The 20,767-nt window shown below is 34.7% G+C and overlaps 1 protein-coding gene across 1 annotated transcript in view; it reads left to right on the top strand.

Moving 5' to 3' along the window:
* KLHL1 (kelch like family member 1) overlaps positions 1–20,767 on the top strand; it is a 123,667-nt gene that overhangs the window by 80,322 nt on the left and 22,578 nt on the right. The window contains exon 6 of the mRNA XM_005421131.3: positions 10,604–10,828. Coding sequence (XP_005421188.1) covers positions 10,604–10,828 — 225 coding nt within the window. The remainder of the gene's footprint in view (positions 1–10,603; positions 10,829–20,767) is intronic.

Here is a 20,767-nt window from a genome sequence, read left to right on the forward strand (position 1 = left end):
GAAAGATCATGTTTTTCCTCTTAGATAGTTCTTCCAGCTTCTTGAGATATGTGTCTGAATTGTCTGTGACTTGAATCTGCCTTCTTCCTCTTCAGTTTGGGAGGAAATTGTTAAAATATAGAATAAAAATAATAAAAAAAATTAAAAAGAAGAAAATTAAATCTATCAAGATTGTTATATGGCATTTTGCAAGTTGTAAAAATTGCTACAAACCACTTTGTCTTCACATATATAAAACATTTGACAGCATTCATTATCGATCCATTTGATGCACAAAACTATTTTGGTAAACATCTTATCTTCATCTTACTTGCATTTTCATTCTAAATATGCAACGTACAGTAACTTAACTGTGTTTAATTTTCAGAATGTGGGTGCCTAAAGTCCTGTATTTTTATAATACACAAACAGCAAAATCTACTTATGAAGACTATTTTCCTTTAAAAGAAAGAAAAGTCCAAAGTTTTTATTACTGAATATTTCTCCCTGATGTGCTTTTTGAAAAGTTTTATATAAATATGCATACTTTGTAAATATACCTACGTATGTGCATATACCAGCCCTGGTCTGACCCCAGGAGCAGCCCCTGTCAAGCAGGAACATAAACAAACATGCTGTTGTTACCCACTGCATAAACAGATGTTCATGAAAGAACTGAGAAGTGAGAACTTGATGGTCCTTCTTGCAATCCTACTCTTTTTATTGAAAACATCACATATATCTCGTTACCACTCCTATGTATGAGTTTCTTCTGCCTTTGGTGCTAATTTGTTTTCACCAGTGTTTTCCATGAGGACATTTGTTATCTTAAAGAATCTTAAAGAATGTATTCATAGCCTTAAAATACCTCAGAAGGACAATAAGCCAAAATAAATTGTGCCTCTGACATTCCAAGCAGCTGTCAGTATACCACTTTTTATTTAGACACCTACAGTTTTTCTCTGAAATCTTGTCTGCTCTATTTAAGTAGCAGTTCTATGTCAGCCAAACAATTGCAGCGTTTTCAAGTATCAGAAGTGAGTAATTTTGCTGAGATAGATGTGAAGGAGCAGTGAAGGGTACTGGGGTTGTTTAGGCTGCAGAAAAGGAGGCTATGGAGAGATATTATCACTCTGTACAACTACCTGAAAGGAGTCTGTGCAAGGTAGGAGTCGGTGTCTTTTCCCTAGTAATAAGCAATACAACAAGAGATAATTACACCAAATTCCACCAACAGAGGCTTTGACTGGACATTAGGAAAAATTTTTCTGGTGAAAGGGTTGTCAAGCATTGGAACAGGCTGCCCAGTGAAATGGTTGAGTCTCCATCCCTGGAAATATTTGAAAACTATGTAGATGCAGCACAGAAGGACAAGGTTTTGTGGTTCACTCAGCAGTGCTGGGTTAAGTGTTGGCAATCTTTTCCAACCAAAATGAATCTATGATTTTGCATTTGCTCAGTTCCATGTGGTATACTTCACTATTCTTTCTATAGTTTCTGGAATTCATTTTTTCAAAATATTGACCCATTTAAAGGGGTTTTTTTTAAATATAAAAATGTGTGTTGGCATAATCCAGTGTTTTCCTAGACATTCTCTAGTTAGATATGGAAGATGTTGAACATGGAAAACAATTTACCTTAAATCTAAAATGCACTAATAAACAAATAACATTCCACTAGCTTTAGGTCAACATTGTACCAGTGACCTGTTTTCCTTTTTCATGCTTTCTGGAAGACTCAACAGGAAAATGATAATGGAATATATAAGCAGAAACAACAGCACAGAGAAGTATACTCTTGTTGGAGAAATCAAGATAGCATAGTAATGTCATCATAGCGGATTTTCCTGAGAAAATTAGAAAATTACCAGAGTAAGTGGCAAGCAGGCTATGCAGAATGAATGAGTAAAATTTTCAGTGCCTTCATTGCAAATATGCATTGAAACTCACTTTTCCTTATATGTTCATTAAACAGAAAAGATGTAATTTAGCTGTGGGGAAAAGAAAAATCCACTACTTTTTAAAACTGAAAACCAGACAATGGATTTTGGGAGAATTGGTTTATCTTTTTTAGAAATTAATACTTTTTAATATAGCCCAAGAGTTCATTATTGAATATATGCTTGATAAACTAAAAGAGAGTCTGATTTTTAGTGTGATTCACACAATACTAAACAGAAAATGAACTGTTTCAAGAAATATCCATCTATTTATCTATCTATCTATCTATCTATCTGTCTATCTGTCTATCTATATCTTGTATTTAGCTAGCAACAAAACATTCTGGAGAGAGAAACCATAATTAATGAAACAGCAGGAAATAACCTCATGAAGTTCAATATGGGGAAGCACAAAGTCCTGTGTCTGTTCCTGATAGGAACAACCCCTGGAACCAGTGTAATTTGAGGGCCACCCAGCTGGACAGCAGCTTGGCAGAAAAGTGCCTGGGATCATTTTGCCCCAAACATATTCCTAACAATTGTTCAGATATTTGGAAACAGCAAAATTGCACCTCCAGATTTGATCCCTGGGAACAGATCTAGGGAGCAGAGGAAGCTGTACAGAGCAGCCACCGTCTCCATCCACTCTCTGCTCCCTGGGAGCCCTTGCATGGGAATTTTAAAGCAAGTGCTGCTATGAAAGAGGAAGATATGAGGGGATTTTTTTTTCCTGTTTTCATTGGCTCTTGGTTTCTCTTTAAGACACCAAGAAAGATATGCCTCAATACTCACTGCTGAGGTGAGAGATGTTCCCAGAGAATTTACCCCCAGCAGGTGGTACCATGAGAGGTCACTTTACATGCCTCACTACTAAGACAATGCTCTGCATCTCTTTGAGAACTGAGCTACATCAAGAATAAGGAAACAGTCTTTTCCTAGGTAGTTATCGGAAAAAAAAATGGGTAAAATACCACTATTTGAGGTTTAAATTGCCCCCTATCCCTTCTCTTTTCAGTCATCAAATTGCTTACATCTTCCTCACTCTGGTCATATCTCACTGGAAACACTGGTCAGTCCTTTAAGAGCATCTCAGACAGGTGATGAAAGGACTGGAGCCTCTCTGCTGTGAAGAAAGGCTGAGAGATTTGGGACTGCTCAGCCTAGAGAAGAGATGACCTCCAGAGGTCCCTTCCAGCCTCAACTGTTCTGTGACTCTGCAACATGTTAATGTAATTGTAGAGTAAAAGTAGAGCCTGGCTAATTACTTCACCAGAGGAATATAAAATACACTGGCTAATCACTAATGAGATAATTAAATGTATAAATCACACTAAAATTCTCTTCTCGTCCAGTTCTTATAAGTATTAACATGATTACTTCCTTCTTTTCACTCCTATGATTTTCAATATGTTCCAAACATTCAGTCTCATTGGCTAATTAGCAGTTTAAGTACTCTGATTTAGCAGAGCATTTCAGAATAGAAAAAAAAAAGGCAAAAAAAACCAAAACCCCATCCATATTTTAACACCATCTGGTACTTTTTCAGTACTTATTTTATATCACTAAATTTCTGGCTTTTTTTCAGTGTAATTATCTTCTGAAACTGCTGATTCATTTATAGTTTGAAACAAAAAGAAGATCCTGAAGTGACTTATTCTGAAGCCTCCATGGCTTCAAATGTGAGAGAAGAGCAAAAGTTATCACACACAAGATAAATTTTATAAACATACCAACTTCTTACCTTGTCGATCTGTTGCCCTGGAACTCACAACTGTTGGTACAAACTATGGGATTATGCAGACAGCACAAGAGGGTTGTGCCTCATGAGTTTGTAAGGGGGATTATTATCCCAAGAACAACCCTCTGTTCCTCCTAATTACTTCCCTGCAGCTTACTCTATTGTCTGACATTTCCAGTGCAGATATCTTATCACCTGAAAAAAACCAAAACACCCCCCCCCCTCCAAAAAAACCCAAAAAAACCCCATGAAAAATCCCACCTTTGTGTGTGAGCTAGAGAAGACACATGCCTGGCAGATGGATAACTTAGAAAACTTCTATACTATCAGAAACCTTATCTTTTTCTGTACACTAGACAATTTCTGTACCCTGATGGCCAAAGTTTCGTTAATGGTTGTCACTACTGGTATTGGCTTTAGAGTAAACTACCACAAATTCTGAATATTGCTCTGTAAATAGTTCAGATCTGGAACCCTCCACAGCCAGTGTGGATAAGGCTTGAAAAATGCTGGCATCTCTCAGTGTAGTCCTTCAGCTCTATCTTGCACCTTCAGCCTCCTCACAAATCACCTTGCCGAATTCTAGGAAATGCTCCAGAAGCCTCTATTGTCAAGTACAAGAACATCCTAGTAAGCTTCAGTAGAGCTTTCACCTTATTTTTAATACTCTGAACTGGAAAACCAAAGAAACACAGTTATCTTTTTAAACTACAGATGACACCATATAGAATCCAAGCAGCATTGTCTGGGTCACACCTGGAAAGATTAGGAATAGCACCCTATGGAGTGGGTGTACCTTAGAGGGAAGTAATTGCAGCAAAACAGAATCTCCCAGGAGCTGAGTTAAGGGCTAAGCAGTGTGGATGAGCATCTCTACATCTATAATGAAAAATAATGGAAGAAGGCTGGGGGTAATGGGAAACTGATGCTGTTGCAGCACCAAACTACTCAGTTCACCTTATTTAACCAAATCATGATCAAAGAAGCTTATTGAGTTAGTATGGTACGTAATGAGTTCCCAATCAGATGAACCATGTGTTTAGAATCAGTATGAATCATGCAGTAGATAGACTGTAATAATAGACACTTGCAAAATATGAATTTACATCTTTAAATTTCATAATGTTCTTCGTGACCAAATCCCTCAAGGTTCTAGCCACAGACCCATATGTACATAGAGACACAAACACAGACACACAGCTTGTGTAGGTCACCATCACCTGCTCCCCACTGGTGGGAGCTCCTGTGGGTGCACACCCCTCCTGCAGAATATGTAGTTCCCCTAGAATTTGCATTTGTCCACATGTGGAACTTTTGTTATTATTGTTAACACACTATTTGCACAATTTTCAGTGGGAACAGAACTGTTTTAAAAGAAGAGGCATGAATTTGTTGCTCAGCAAAGGTAGAGTATCATACTGCATGGCATAAATCACTAATAAAAAGAGCTTTTGTAAGTTTTAGACTACATAAAAATATAAAATAAACCATGAATGTTTTATGTAATAACACATAACACTATATTGTAAAACAAAGTGTATCACATCAAAGACCTTGCCTAAAATCACTGTTGAAAAGCTGTCAGTTCTGATACTCTCAGAAATATAAAGATTGGTGGGAAAAATTTATATTGGTTTTAGAGAATTCTGCTCATATAGAATAATTTAAAATGCCCAGAAGTTTGCTGATTTTTATTTCATATCACTATATGGAAAATCCTTCTGACATTTTAATACATGTTTTCACTAAAAAAAAAGTGAGATTCTTTTTGTGTATGTGTTATATATTTTTGGAGGGCTCAAAGGAATTTATAGCAGTCTTATTATAGAGTAATGAACTGCTATCCTATGCTACCATTTTCTGTATAGCTGTTTCTTTACCAAAATAATCTCCTTGGTATCTGCATCAGTAACCTCCTTAGGTCATGTTCGTTCCACTTGAGTCACCATCTTTTCAGTTCAAAATGTAATGTTGCAGATCACTAGATCAAGGTCATTATTTTGCGCCTACTCACAGTAGCATCTCTAAATCTTGAACAAAATGATCAGAGTACATGTCAGCAACAGCTTTAGTAATAGCAAAATCAGCAGAAAGTCTTACAGAGAAAAAAAAAAAGAAGTAGAATTTTTCTGATGATAAATGTAGAACTCCTACCCTTCTTCATGCGTTTAAATACTGAATCACTCTACCAATAAGGGGGGGAAAAAAGGTATTTTATGTGGAAATGATTACACTGAATACAAAGATAGTTGAGCAAGTGGAATATGTTTGGCATTTTCATCTGCTTCTGAAGCAATTTTCACTTTGCTTATATGAAAAGTCCTGCATTTATACCTAGCTAAAACAAATATGTTGCATTCATAGTCTCAGACATTCTTCATTACTTCATGTAGCCAATGTCAGCTTGTTCAAAAATACTTAAAAATATCTTTGAAGGACAAGTTTCTAGGTATTTCTGTGTTTGACTTAAAATACTGAGTTGCAAATAATATTGCTATCCAAATATTCTTTTTCACTCATTGACCTTGCTGTATTATTAGTCTTCAGCCATCAACAATGCAAAATATGTGAGAATGTCAGTAAGGTTTCTACAAAAATCTTGATTTATAAGTCATTAGCAAGGAACTGAAATATGCTTAATTTTAGAAATAGACAAAATTTAAGAGAAGATAATTAGAGTATCATTTTAAAGGTTTCACCAAAACAATTTCACACATTCATGTGCTTCAAAATAGCAACAAAACTAAAGAAATAGAAAATTGTATTTAGTGCAATGGTGTACTGCTCTGTAGATAAAGGTGAAATCATGAGAGCTAGTACCTTAATGTTTCATCAGAAACATGAAGTGGTAGGATTGTCTTCATCCCTGCTGCATACACAGAGGACTTGTCAGCAGCAGTTGGACATTAATGCAAAATTAACCTGATCATCTACGGCATTTCATTTCTGAAGTTGTCTTTCTCTGTAGGACTCTCATTACTTCATAGACCTTGATTAATCAGGGTTTATGATGCCCATATGCACAATACACAGAACTAATTTAATCCAATGCCCAACTGGATCCAAAGTAGAATTTAAGTTAGAAAAAAAAGAAGTTAAAATGTGCCCAGAACATCAAGAAACATTGTTACGTTTTTACCAGAAATTATTTGTGCTGCCACAGTCATGGAATAGTTTTTTAATTTACTACACAATTTTCTTTATCATGCAAATAGCTATTAAATTAATTCTGTTGCACCTCACTATGTGTTTTTCATACATTCTCTCTTCAGTGCTACATCCTGAAATTAGTCAGTTCTAAAGTTCTGTCCATCTGAAAAATAGGAGTTTGTATGTGTATAGAGGAATTGTCTGGGTGCGCGGTACTTTTATTGTAAAATCTTCAATATTCTGTGTATTTGTTTTTCTTTCATCTTTACAATTTCATACCCACTATCTTAAAGACAGTCTAGTAAGTAATTTATTTCCTCTTTGCCATTAGACCACTCAAAAAGCACTAGTGATACATCAGTGAAGGAAACAATAATAGAATAAATTGTAAAATATAATTTCATGTACTTTTTAATATAGTTTGTATTTTTATTTGGATCTATGTGTGTGTTATTTATTCTGTGGTATTCCATCTATTTTGTTTTGTTGGAAAATGTGTCTATCTCTGCATAATCAGCAGATATGCTTCAGCTCAAAATGAATAATGATTTTTTCCTTTATTTATTTTATTCATCTCTTCACGTTAAGCCTGTATCTCCAATTTCCATAAATATGTATACCAGTCACTTCCCAATTGCTTCCTACCATCCTCACGTTCTTGGGAAATTGGATTTTCTGATTTTCTGAAACATGTAATCAGAATTACTCTGGTTTGTTCATGGGGATTAGACAAAAGCCCTTGTCTACAGATTTCTGACATTGCTAAGACATCCTTTCACAGCCTGTACAGACTGGGGCTGGCATCATTAACCAACACAGCTCATTTCTTGGAGTTTGCATACTTTGGAAGTTGCTTCTGTTAGGAGTTGGCTCTGTTGACTGCCATCCACTAGTTATGGTAGAGAGGAGAGGACTTTCTTATCTCAGCTGTCATGTGATGCTACCAATTTTTGCTAGCCACAGGAGCCAGCATCTGAGTGACTGTTCCTCCACTGAGCCACAGCATGCTGGTTTAACAACCTAGATAATGATCTCACCTTAGAAGTGATGAAAGTGGAGATAGGGTTCTGTCCCTCTCTCTGGTAGTTCCATGTGGGGTACTGTGGGGTACTCTGTATTCCTTCCAGATCTGGCAGCAAAGAGTGGCTCATCATCCTGCAATGTAGCTATTGATTATAAATTCACTGTGCTCAGCACTGGTGAGGCCTCACCTCAAATCCTGTGTCCAGTTCTGGGCCCCTCACTGCAAGAAGGACATTGAGCTCCCAGTGTGTGTCCAGAGAAGGGCAGTGGAACTGGTGATGTATATGGGTATGTCTTATGGGTATGTCTTGTGAGGAGTGGTTGAGAGAGCTGAGGTTCTTTAGCCTGAAAGAAAAAAAAAAAAAAAAAAAAAAAAAAAAAAAAAAAAAAGGCTTATCACTGTCTACAACATCCTGAAAGGAGGTTGTAGCAAAGTGGGTATCAGTCTCTTATCCCAAGCAACAAGTGATAGGACAACAGGAAATGGCCTCAAATTGCACCAGAGAATTGGATATGAGGAAAAATTGCTTCACGGAAAGTGTTATCAAGTGTTATTGGAATTGCCCAGGGAAGTGATGGATTCCCCATTCCTGGAGGTATTTAAAAGAAATGTAGATGTGGCGCTTGGGTTTTAGTAGAGGATTTGACAGTGTTGGGTTAAAGGGTGAATTATTTTAAAGATCTTTTCCAGCCTAAATGATTTTGCAATTTGACAATACAATGATCCACTTAGACTTCTGACAAAGACAGAACTACTATGCAAAGTCATAAAATATAATCAGTTACTTAAATGCTAAAACAGATTTCCAAGAAATTTCCCCAAAACATTAATGTTTATGAATTTCTTAGCTCCAGTAACCTTATCATAAGTCAAATTTTTGTCAATATAGAATTAATAGAAAAGGCTGTGAGAGAATCTAAGAATGACATTGCTGCCCTTTTGAATTAGGATTCCTAAAAAATGGGAAAACAGGTGTTTTGTAGTCCACTTAGTGACAGGAGATTTTAGCAAAAGTAGGTCAAAGGTATTGTCAAGATAAAGCAATGGCCTTGTTTGTGCTGCGTTTGATGCACCCCTGGATACTTTAGAGCTTCTGCTTTTGTTCTGTTGCAGAGCAAATTTGTGATGTGGCATTGTAATAGTACTTTGGCATTGTAATAGTACTTTCATTCTAGAGTATTATATGCAAGTATATTCAAGCCATAAAATATATGATAGATGAAAAGTCAATATTTCAATATGGTATTGGTTTTATATAAACCAGAGGACTTGACTCTTAAATAGCTAAACTAATTTGTCTAGTAAAATCCTATTGGTATCAAGATTTGGCCTCCTCTCCTAGGTGCAGAAAACCTTTTTACTTTCAAGATCAAAATAATTGAGCTAAAGAAAAGAAACCTATTCCTTTGTCAGAAATACCCAGTTTTCTTCCTAGGAAAGGTAGAAGTTTATTCTCTTTTAGTGTCTAAGCTGTGTGAATATTTGACCATATGTATGGGAATGAAGAACAGTCTAAATATTATAAAAAAGAAATTCTCAAAAATCTGCAATTAAAGATATCCTAAAGTCTCTGCTGATGACACCTTTCAGTTGTTTCACCACCTTTCTGTTTAAAGATTTTTCTATTTTGAGTGTTACTATTGCAGAGTCTTTGCCATCAAAATAATTACTATTATTTAAGAGGTCTTCTTTTCTTGTCTGAATTGCAGTCTAGAATGTATTATATTCATGTTCCTGAGAATAAAGATTTTATAGGAATGACACCTATTTCACTTTGTGTGGGTGATTTTTGTCATTATTCTCATTCCCATTTCTATTGTTAGTATTATATTATTCTATCATCCTCATCCTCATCATCATTAGAAATTAAAAAGGCACCTTATTGGATAAACAAAATTTAAGCAGTCCAGGAACTCCTGGGTTAGGTTCTCAGTATGTAATATAATAAAATATTGTGGCAACCCAGACTTAGTCAATATTAGAAAATATGTAGCTGAGCATAATTTAGACTGTTATACAAGTACAATTTTCTGAAATCAGAATGAGAAAACTTTTAAACTGTACTTTTTTCCATTAAGTAAACAGCTTTACAGAATTCATGTGCTAGGTCTAGCTTTTGACACAAATAGATTCAACATATAAAACATTGCAACTTTATGAATATGCATCATTATAATATGCCCTGCACCACCTCCAAGAAATTGTATCAAATAAACTGTATATTTTGTTCTTTCAAACCTAAGTATTAATGAATTTACAGCTGTTTATTTTAAACTAGGATCAAAGAGATCTCTCTAAATTGAATGCAAAATTTGATTCATATATCTTGGGGCTTAATAAAACTGGAAGGGAATTTAATACATACAGTTGTGTCCTACATTATTGGTCCTCTGCTACACTTATATACAAATTGAATTTAACTTATGTCTTTTTGAGTCCAGTTAACAAAACTATTGCTTTCATGATGTTTATTTGAACTTGGTTCATTGCTTGTTCATTCCACATAATGAATGAATCCTGACAGAATTTTTTTCCATGGAATTAAACATTTTATTATAATCCAAAGCGTTAGTTCCAAAGAGTAACGCTTCATAATTATGTTGAATTTTTTTTCTGTAGGATATTTAAATTTTGAAAGTGAAGCACTGTTATGTGTATGTTAAAATAAAGCACTGCTTACATTTAAGATTAATCATTAGGCTAGTCTCTTGAGCATTAATTTAAATGCATCTATAATTTTGATATTTGTAGTTCTGCTTTTATGTCTCATCAGGAGCTACAACTATTGAAAAGTATGATCTCAGAACAAACATATGGATTCAGGCTGGAGTAATGAATGGCAGGAGGCTTCAGTTTGGTGTTGCTGTCATCGATGACAAGCTGTTTGTCATTGGAGGCCGGGATGGTTTAAAGACATTAAACACTGTTGAATGTTACAATCCAAAGACCAAGGCTTGGACTGTGTTACCACCTATGTCAACACACAGACATGGCTTAGGTAAGAAAAAAATATTTTTTAAACATGTCACATTTTTTTGGTTATGTAACTTTCAATGGAAAACTCAGTACTTTTAAGCTCTGGTAGCATTCTGACCAGTAACAATAACTGGGCTTTGCAACATGTTGAAAAGGACTATACTGCCTCCATGAGGTCTGCTTCTTGTTGGTCTCCAGTTGTGGACGGTCACCCTCTCTGATTTATGCGTACCAGAGGCTTCACCATCACCCCCTGAAAAATTTGCGTGCTCCCCTTTGGGAGGGTGCACGTTGTGGAGTGCAAACCCTGGTCTAGCAAAGCACCCTAGCATCTCCACAAATGGGCAAATGTTCAACCCATTAACCATTAACATCTCAGACTGTCACAGACAGGTGTGGGGATGAAAGTGTTAAAAGCAGGAGAATGGCAAGGAAGATGGCAGATTTGCTCAAGTGACCTTTCAGCCTGGAATGCCAGGGCCTGGAGAATAACAGTGTGGGAGCCCCATATATATGTTATGCCTACTGCTGTTTGTCTCTGTTTTGAGAAGTAAAATTTCTGTGTAGAGGTAACATAGGTATTTGGAGAGGCTTATGGACATGTTTGAGCTCCCTGTTTTGGGACAGAGGTCATAAAAAGCTCAGAGGAGATCCCAACACATTGGTAAACTATGCATGAGTGGGTGCTTGATCAATGGGTGCAAGCAGCAGCCCAGCCACCTCCTGGGATTGTGCTCCTTCCTGTGTGTGTCTGCCTGGGCGCTGCTTTGTCATCCTTTGGTTAGGAAGGTAATAAATAGGAAACAAATTTACTCTTGCATTTCAGCAGTGGTTTTGTGGTTATTCTGCCTGCCTGCTTGCCTGTGTTGACTCATGTAACACATGATGTTATCCTGTCCATTCCCCTGAGTTGCAATCAGCAAGCCCTTTGTTGTACTATTGCATCAATACCTCACAAAATGACCATGCTTTCCTGCCCTTCACTCATGTCATTGGACACTTGCAATATGCATATGCACTGTTGCTGTTAAACAAGTCTCACAATAGAAAATAGCAATGAGAATCTATATCAGATGGCATCATGGCACTGAATATCTCACTGATTTAAAATGTTTCCTAAGTTTAAATTTAATTGTAAATTAGAAAATACATGAAAAAATACATGAATTACATGCAAAAGTACATCATGTCTTTTCTGCCAGTGTTTGAGAATTTCACAGAATCAGTGCTATTCCCCAGGGTGGTAAAAATGCAATGACTTCAGCTGTAACTACAGGAAGGTAATAATACAACAGTAGGGTATCCTAAACAGAGAAAATATTTGTCTCAGTTACAAAAGAGGTGAATCCATGATCGAAAACCCTCGGTGTTCAGGTAAAAAAAAAAATTCTGGACCATAATTTTACAGATGATTTTGATCAACAGATTTAAAAAATACTGTTGTAATTTAAGTTGAGGAATGTTGAGATTATGACTGGAGAAAAGCTGGTGTGCTTTCTATACTAGGAAAAAAGAAACAAACTAGGCATTTGACCATTTGAGGGCTTTTTTCCTTACTATAAAATAATTTTTGAATTTTTATATTGAAGTAATTCAGGCTTTTTGTAAACAACATGTAAAATGAGAAAAGAAGTTTAAATTGGGATGATTAAATGCAGCTGTTTGGGAGGCATTATAAAGGTGTTCTTTATCTGGAATTATGTACTAATCATATTATTACCTGAGAAGCTTAGTTAATAGAATTTAATTGGTTTTTTAAATTTTTTCTAATAACCTATAAGGTTATTTTAGTGAATGCCTTTTGTAATGAAAGTTAATCTGAAGTAATATTTTTTTTCTAAACTATGTTATGTTATATCCATGTAGTAATAATGCTAGAGCAGTTTGAATTGGGTTTTGTATACAGGATAGAAATGAGCACCCATCCTTTACATGGATGTATTTTTGTTGATACAGCAAAAAAAATGTCAGATGTACCCCATTGTAACTGAGGCCACAACCAGGTAATACAATTCACTTTATTCTGTATTCACATAATTTTCAAAAGAAGCATATGTATAGAAGTTGATACATGTAGAAATGAGGAAATAAAAGTTGACAGGCCTTGTAGTACAAGTCCATAGTGTGGGAAGTCATATGTTAGGCAGTTTTAAAGCTGCCAATTGAAGATGAGTGAAAGCTCTTTTAATGGCAGTGTTTGAAATAAGTGGTGCTAAAGTACAAAAAAGAAAGGGCAGACTGTGGGATTCAAAACTATTATTTAAAGTAATAGTGATTCTAATATCCCTGTTGAGTAGTCCATAAAACAGAATGGAGTATGAAAGAGCAATAAGGCACCAGAAAGGTGGTGAAAGGCAGAAATATGGGAAAGGTGAAACCTGACAAACAGGAAGACTAAATCAAAATTCGTATAGGAAAGGAAGAAAGAGACTGAAATGACAAATATGTGAAAAATGTAAAACAGATTCTGCTTTACTAATTCAGCAGTTTTATGAAGCAACACTGTCTCCACTTTTTCAATTTCCATGCTGAACTTATTAGTCTACATAGAAGAGGGGAGAGAAGGGAAATACAGAACCAATGATAGACTAATTAGGATTTTATATATCAAATCCAATGAAATTGTGATTTAAAACAAACAAACAAACAAACAAACAGCTAGAAAAAATGGTATTTGGCTTGTCTTTACAAAAGAAACAATTTAAGTGCCACAGTGACAAAATTAGGCTTCCTGTATTACTAGGGGAAATCAGCAGTCTTTTCAGGTGAGGGTTCAAATCTGTCCTTTTGATGAACTATATAAACTGTGTCTAAGCTTCTATTTTAGGTTTTGGCTTTGAAAATATACTGATCTCACTACCCATAGTCAAACACCTATTTGCAAGATAACCAGCATGGAAGGAGGCTGACAGGACATGGTACTACCTCTTAAAATCCTGTGCAGCTTAGAGTGGAGGCAAGTTACATATTTTTCCTCCTCCCCTCTTGGAAGAGAGAATCTTGCCAGTTGTAATCAACTGAGTGAAAATGCTATAAAAATATTAATAGCTGACGGGAAGGCCTTAGATTTATTCACATAGGATATAGGCCTGGGGTGGATAGAAATCACTCTACCCAGAGTGAATGGTCACAGAAGACCTAAGGAATTTCCAATTCTCAGTTTGTACAGTGGGTTAGACTTCAACCTATTGTTCTGAAGGAACTAAATATGTAATATAAATGCATTTTAAAGGACCTGAGGTTTATGCCTGAAATTAGATTGAATACTTGCTTATAATGTGGTTGTCATGAAACTGGTATGTGCAGGAATGAATATCTAAAAGACTAAGCTCAAAATTCAGAAGTGGAAAGAGAATACAGGTAGTTAGGGAAGAACAAGATAAAGTATCCCAGAATATCTCAGATGTTGCTGACAAATATCAAATTGTGCTATGGGTTTGCATGAAGGCCAATTTCTATATTTCACTGAGAGGGAACACCCACTGTGCTTCTTAGATCCAGCCTGATTCTCAACTTTCATGCTTTCTGCTCTAGAGTCCAACTCATGAGTCAGAGGGAGGGAAAAAAAATTACTTGGGAAAAATACAAGGATGCCTCTGAACCTTTCAAGTAGCAATGAGAAATACTAATAGAGGGAAAGATTGTGGAGAAACTGAATTATCAGTATTCTTACTATACAGTAAATCTCTAAGGTAAAATACATATATAAATACAGGTAATAAAATAATATAAAAATATTAAAATCTAGACGTTTAAATTACTTATTATCAGTCTGCATATTTTTTAATCACCAATGATAATTTAGAAAATATTTTGTCTACTTTTAAAAGTATTCAAGTGTTGACTACTTCATTGATTCAAAATTAGTGAAATTATTTAGAAGTAATGTTTATATTTTCAAAAGGAATTATTGTTTATGAAATAATTTTGCATTGTGTGAAAGCTTAGAGCATAAATACAACTGCAGTTTTAGAGGTCTAAGAATTTGTGTAGGATTCAGCAGCCTAGGTATATTCAGTAGGTATATTGTACAATGGAGTAGAGCAACTGTGGTGACATAATCTGATTTCCATGGGAATAAGAAATGTAGCATGTTTAGAATTTAATTATTTGTGGCTTGGGAACACTTCATGCTTCTTAAGGTACAACAAATACTATTGAGTAGACTGGAAACTGAGAATCTGGTAATGCAAAAATAACTTAGATTCCAGTTGCACTGGCACTTTTAAAAAGAAAGCCAAAGGTGTTTTATTGAGTATTTATGTCTGTGTGTGTGTATGATTTGAGAGATGTCAAAAATATTGATTCTTGAGAAACTATTGAAGATACAAAACTAAACAAAAAAAATACAGTAAATTTTTATGAACACATATTTAAATAAAGCTAGGATAGTAATGAAGTACATAATGTCTTAAAGGGCAAGCAGTAACAATGTAGCATCAATAGAACTGCTTACCAGTTTAGTAAATTCTGGTGGAATTATTCCTTCATAAAGCAATTACTTGAAAAAAAAATAATATTGTGTATAAAATTTCTTTATATAAATATTGACATAAAGCAGATATTTTAATCCCATTGTTCTCCCTTGGTGAAGTAAATAATTTCTGACAATAAATTTGTAAAATTTCAATAGTTTCTTAAAAAAAGCCTGCAGTGCAATATCAGAAAAAAAGTATCAGATACTAGAAACCTTAATAGATCCGTAATAGCAAAACGAGTATTGGATTGCACTGAAACAAGTGAAGGAGAAACACATAGGTAACACATGTTTGGTACAATAAATTCATAATGATCAGGTCATTGCAATAAAATGATATCTACCAAAGATGCATTTTATGAGACGAATATGGAAAGTAATCACCTCTAATTTATTTTATGCCAAATATTTTGTTAGGAAACAAAGCCTTTGAAGAATGAGTGCTACTAACAGATTTTTTAAAACAGTTCCACCAGGAAAATGTGGGCTATAGTAGATCAGATACACAGCAAAGTACCAAAATTATTAACTGTACAGGCTGTCTGAGTTTTACCTCTTTCATGAACCATAATATAAGATAGATTATTGCTTGCTCAACACTGAAAATTTAATGATGAATGATACCTCTTTTTAGACCTAGTTTGAAAGATAATTTTGAAGTCAGTGAAAGCTGAACTTTCATCCACCATTTTAAAAACTTTTGCTATGACAGTTAAGCAATGGCATTATTTTAGAAAGTGCTTAAACCCCAATAAAAACATGTTTGTCTGCGGAGTTACAGTCTGTCAGAAAGCATTCTGGAAGAGTAAATACCATTAAAATAGACTAGGAATATAAATAAAAGCCTTAATACACCCATTCATGGTAGCTGTAAAATAAACTATAAAAATGTTGAAGATAAAAGGGATCTTTGTTCTTCTTTCTGTGCTATCTTGCATGATAGCTTCTTCTTTTTATGTATCACCATTCCTGGGCTACTGAATAGCCAAAAATGGCAAATTTAAATCTTTCATTAACATACAATACAAAATAAGTAGTTATTTTTTCTAGGTTTGGATTTTTTTTTTTTAATTTCACAACATAATGAATGCAGATTTTTGGTATGTTTTCTGCATGTAAAAAAAACACTTTGTGAAGATTAAAAAGTGCAGAGGTGCAGAGATAGATGCATGAAAATCTGATATTCCATTCTGGATGTCAGGGCATATGTAAACCTGGAGGCTGGAGATGAAAGGCAGGAAGAAAGAAATGTCAGTAAAACGAAGAGAATTGAATTAGCATTGAAACTAACAGATTAGGTCATACCCTATTAATATGATAAAACTGTAATTATTTATGACTAATTAATTTCCCAATATTGTGGAGCAACTATTTATAAATAACAGAATTATTGAATTATATAATCATATTTTTGCATAATGTTTTTTACAGTGCCAAACAGCTGGATAAAGCAAACTTTTCCAGATAGTAGTTTCTTAGAGCACGCAGACAACTGAAAATATTATAGCACTTCATGCTATAACATATATGATACTGACCAAATTCTACTGAGATGGGCAGTGATAGTCCAGATTTCCAGAGGATGATGCCATACAGTATCATTTTGATATCATTTTGATGCCATATCATTTTGATCAGCTGTGGTCAGCTAAGAAAGATTCATGTCACATAAAAGTTCAACTTGAGAGCCTATTGTAAATATCTTATTTTTCTGCAATGGTAAATCTTTCTGGGTACATCAGCACCTCATAAAAGAAATGCTGTAGTTAAGATGTGTGTTCTCCATCTTTATGTGGTGATTTCTATGCACAGAAACCCCCGCAACCCAAAAAACACAACAAACAAAAATGCTAAAGCATATCGCCACCTAAGCATTGAGTGGAAGAGTTCCACGACAGACTGGCTTACCAGAGCACAGCAATCTTCTGATATAAATGTATTTTTTAACCCAGAAGCAGCTGTTAAGAGATTAGTTCAAGAATCTTTCTTTTAGGCAACATTGACCAGTACTACATGCCTCCATGTAGTTACATGATTATTATTTTTTCCATGTGAAATCTCAGGAAAAATGACTGCTTTCACTGTGGGTTGCAATAAGGGCTGAACATTTTAAAGTATTTTCTCTAGAATATTGATTTGCATGTATATTAGATTTCTGATTTGGATTTTTCTCCTAATCATGGGCAACATCAGAGGGATTTTTTTCCCTGAGTTATTAAGTACCTTTTCTTTGTACTTTGCACCTTTACTAAGTAGCAGATCGTGACCCAATTCACTAAAGAGTTACAAATCATAACAGCAACACTCATAATAATTTCTGAGTCATGTTCTCAGGATAATAGTGTAGCAGAACCTAGTGTCTTAGCTAAAAAACTGAGTGTAAACAGAGGGTCGACAGGCAGATCTTTGCTTCTATAAATTTGCATTATATTAGCAAGTTAACGTAATATCTTCTGGCCCAAGAGGGCAGTGATATTGCTATAATTCTTTAAAGCATCCTTGATACTTGTGAATTTACATAGGAATAGGTTTTTTCAACATTGAGTCACTGAATATTCTCTAGTGAAGGTAGGTCAGGTCCAATTCTCCAATTAATGACACACTAAATTCCAAGATTGGCCTATGGCAGTCCTATATGCAGCATCCAAAGAACAGTATTTGTATTTCCCACTCAGTTAATATTATGGCTTTGAGAATTAAATAAATATGAGAATTAATTCATCATTTAATTAATGATGTATAATTTAAATCAAATTGGACTTTACTTTCTTTGATACCACTGCTAAGGGAGAAAAGTGGTTTAAGACTTAAAGAGAGAAAAAACAGAGTAAGAAAAAGCAGCAATATTTGTCACCCTGGTTTTTTAAGATTTTCTAAGCCTTCTGATGTTGACATTCTTATAGTGAACTTTCTCACACACTTTCTGTAAATAACCCATTGTTTTGCATTCCTTTATGGAGGAGGAGAAAGTTGATGGACTGTTGGTTTGACCAGTGTCATTGGAGTGGTGTCACTGTCACCCTCCAATCCACTGTCACTTCTGGAAAACTATAAATATTGGAGTCAGAAAATAAACTGTCCTTTTTTCCTCACCTTGAGAACAGCGGTGTAAGCTTGTGTTCTTTCATGTCCTATAGTGACAAATATTAATTACAATTAATACAAAATTGTATAAATATGCTTCTGTGGGTATGGGTGAGAAAGGAGTTTGTTAAAAAAATGTGCTCCTACCTGGACATAAAATAAATGCAGATCCTAAAAAGGGTAGAATAAAGTCTGGATGTTATTTGAAAAAGTTTCATACTTCGATAGCAAACTACTGATTTGTCTTCTCACTTTCAATGTTATGATATACTGTATGTCTGTTATCTTCTTGAAAGGTAATATCCTTATTTAAAGTTGTTGGATACAAGTATATCCTTGCCAGTTAAAATTTCACGTCTCTGCAAATATCAAAATGCAGAGACCACAGTAAATCTAGGACCACAGATAATTTTTTCTTTGACATTTTGTATCCAAATGTCAGTATGAAACTATATTTATAATTATTTTATTTTAAAAAATATAATTTTTAAAATTATACTTTGTAAAATTAGGTCCATCAGGCAGATAAGGAACTGCAGAATTAAAAATATTATAGGCAGTGCTCCTTTATTTTGTAACATTACAGAAAAGCAATTTAAAATCCCATTCCAGTCTTCAAGTATAAATAACTGGAACTGTACAGATTGAGCACCTAATTAGGCATAATAGGGTTTTTTGCTGCATAGCTTTGTGAAAGCAATCAAAAGGAAAATGCCTGCCATTGCAAACTAGACAATTAATTTTTTAGATCTCATTTAGTTTAGAAAGAATACTGTTTGCTTTTATAAATTCCTATGTCAAAATGCTTAGAAGAATTATTTTCCAGGTACTTTTTTGTTCAGGAAAACATTAAGGTTTCTCTGCACTGTACTTAAAGCACTTAACTACTCAAGATATTGCTGAAAACATATCTCCTCTCAAGAAAATAAGTTGCTTCCTTTCTTAAAAGGGATGTTCATAGATGGTTCAGCTCTGCAACTGTATGAGAACTAGGAAAGCCAAACTATTCAGCGTCAGTTAAATGAAAGTAATCCATCAAAAGATGGGTAGAACAAATTACTCCCTCAGTGCCAGAATTATTATTTTCTACAAATTAAAAAAGTAAGATCTGATTCCTCCAATTTTCAGTTTCTTTGTTCAGATAAATAACTTTTGTTACAGTAAAATACTCCCTTTCTGAATGTTTTATTACTTTTGTCAGAAAACAACAAAGCACTAGTATCATGTGAAAAATTAAATCCAAGAGGATTTTTTCTTTTCTTTTGGCTTAAACTGGTTTTGCCAAATTGTTGAAGATGACATACAGGAAGAAAATGTATGAGGGCCTTCTGTCCTTTCTCTTCTCTTAACAAAGTCTCCTGAAAGAGCCAACAGCATTATTCTTCTGTGCAATTTGCTTAATGACAAATAAGAGTTCAAGTGTCAGCTGGAATAGTTATTTTCTCATTTAGAAGCCAGAAAATCCCTTCCTGTAGATATTTTTCAATATCTACATTCTGAGTGCAAATATAGGTGGATGTATATTATTTTGTGGACGGAGATGGCAGAAAATAAATTTATGTACTCTGACATCAGTATACTAGGTTATACAATGAACATGAAAACCTGTCTCATGAAGTTGAAATGAACTCTGATCTTCTAACACATTGTTCAGTATCTTGACTACAAAAAGATGAAAAATCTTATCTCAAGAGACCAAGCAGAAGTTGGCTGCACCATTTAAAAAAAATAAAAGGTATATAGAGTTCAGTACCTTTGCTCTTTAAGGAGGAGGAATTCTACAGTGTGCTAATAGTATTGGAAGTCTGACATTTCAACACAGACTACTTACAATGAATTTAATTTTTTTCTTCTATTAAAACAAATGACCTGGAACATTCAGAAAAGAGAATAGTCTTGCTTCATCAGTTTTACTGGAAAATATTTTGCTTTGTGATCTTGGGGAATGTGTCCCTTAAGCTTTTGATTGTGGTGTTGCCATTAGCTGTTATCATGGAGGGTTCAGTAATTTCAGTCAGAGAAGAGATGCACTGCAATCCATCCTGCATGATAAGGAGGCTACAAGCAATACCTTTGGGAATACAATTTAGTCCATATGTGTGATATAAAAATCACATAGACATTCTGGCATCTACACTTAGAATGAATTCAAATGCTTGAATTCAATGCTTGAATATTGAATTTTTCATATAAGACACAGTCCCTCTAATATAAAATGTGTATTTATATACTTACTTGGGCAAGATGATTACGTTATCATTACTACTCATATTTTGAAACATATGATTCAAGCACTGCCTAATGGGGAAAGAAAATACTTCTGTGTAGCTTAGAACATTGCCAACCTGGCTTCTTAGAAAACATAAGAATCAAATGTGAGGCTTCACAGATAGGTGGGCC

The sequence above is a fragment of the Geospiza fortis genome, unplaced genomic scaffold (genome assembly GCF_000277835.1).
Source record: "Geospiza fortis unplaced genomic scaffold, GeoFor_1.0 scaffold45, whole genome shotgun sequence".
Lineage (NCBI taxonomy): Eukaryota > Metazoa > Chordata > Aves > Passeriformes > Thraupidae > Geospiza > Geospiza fortis.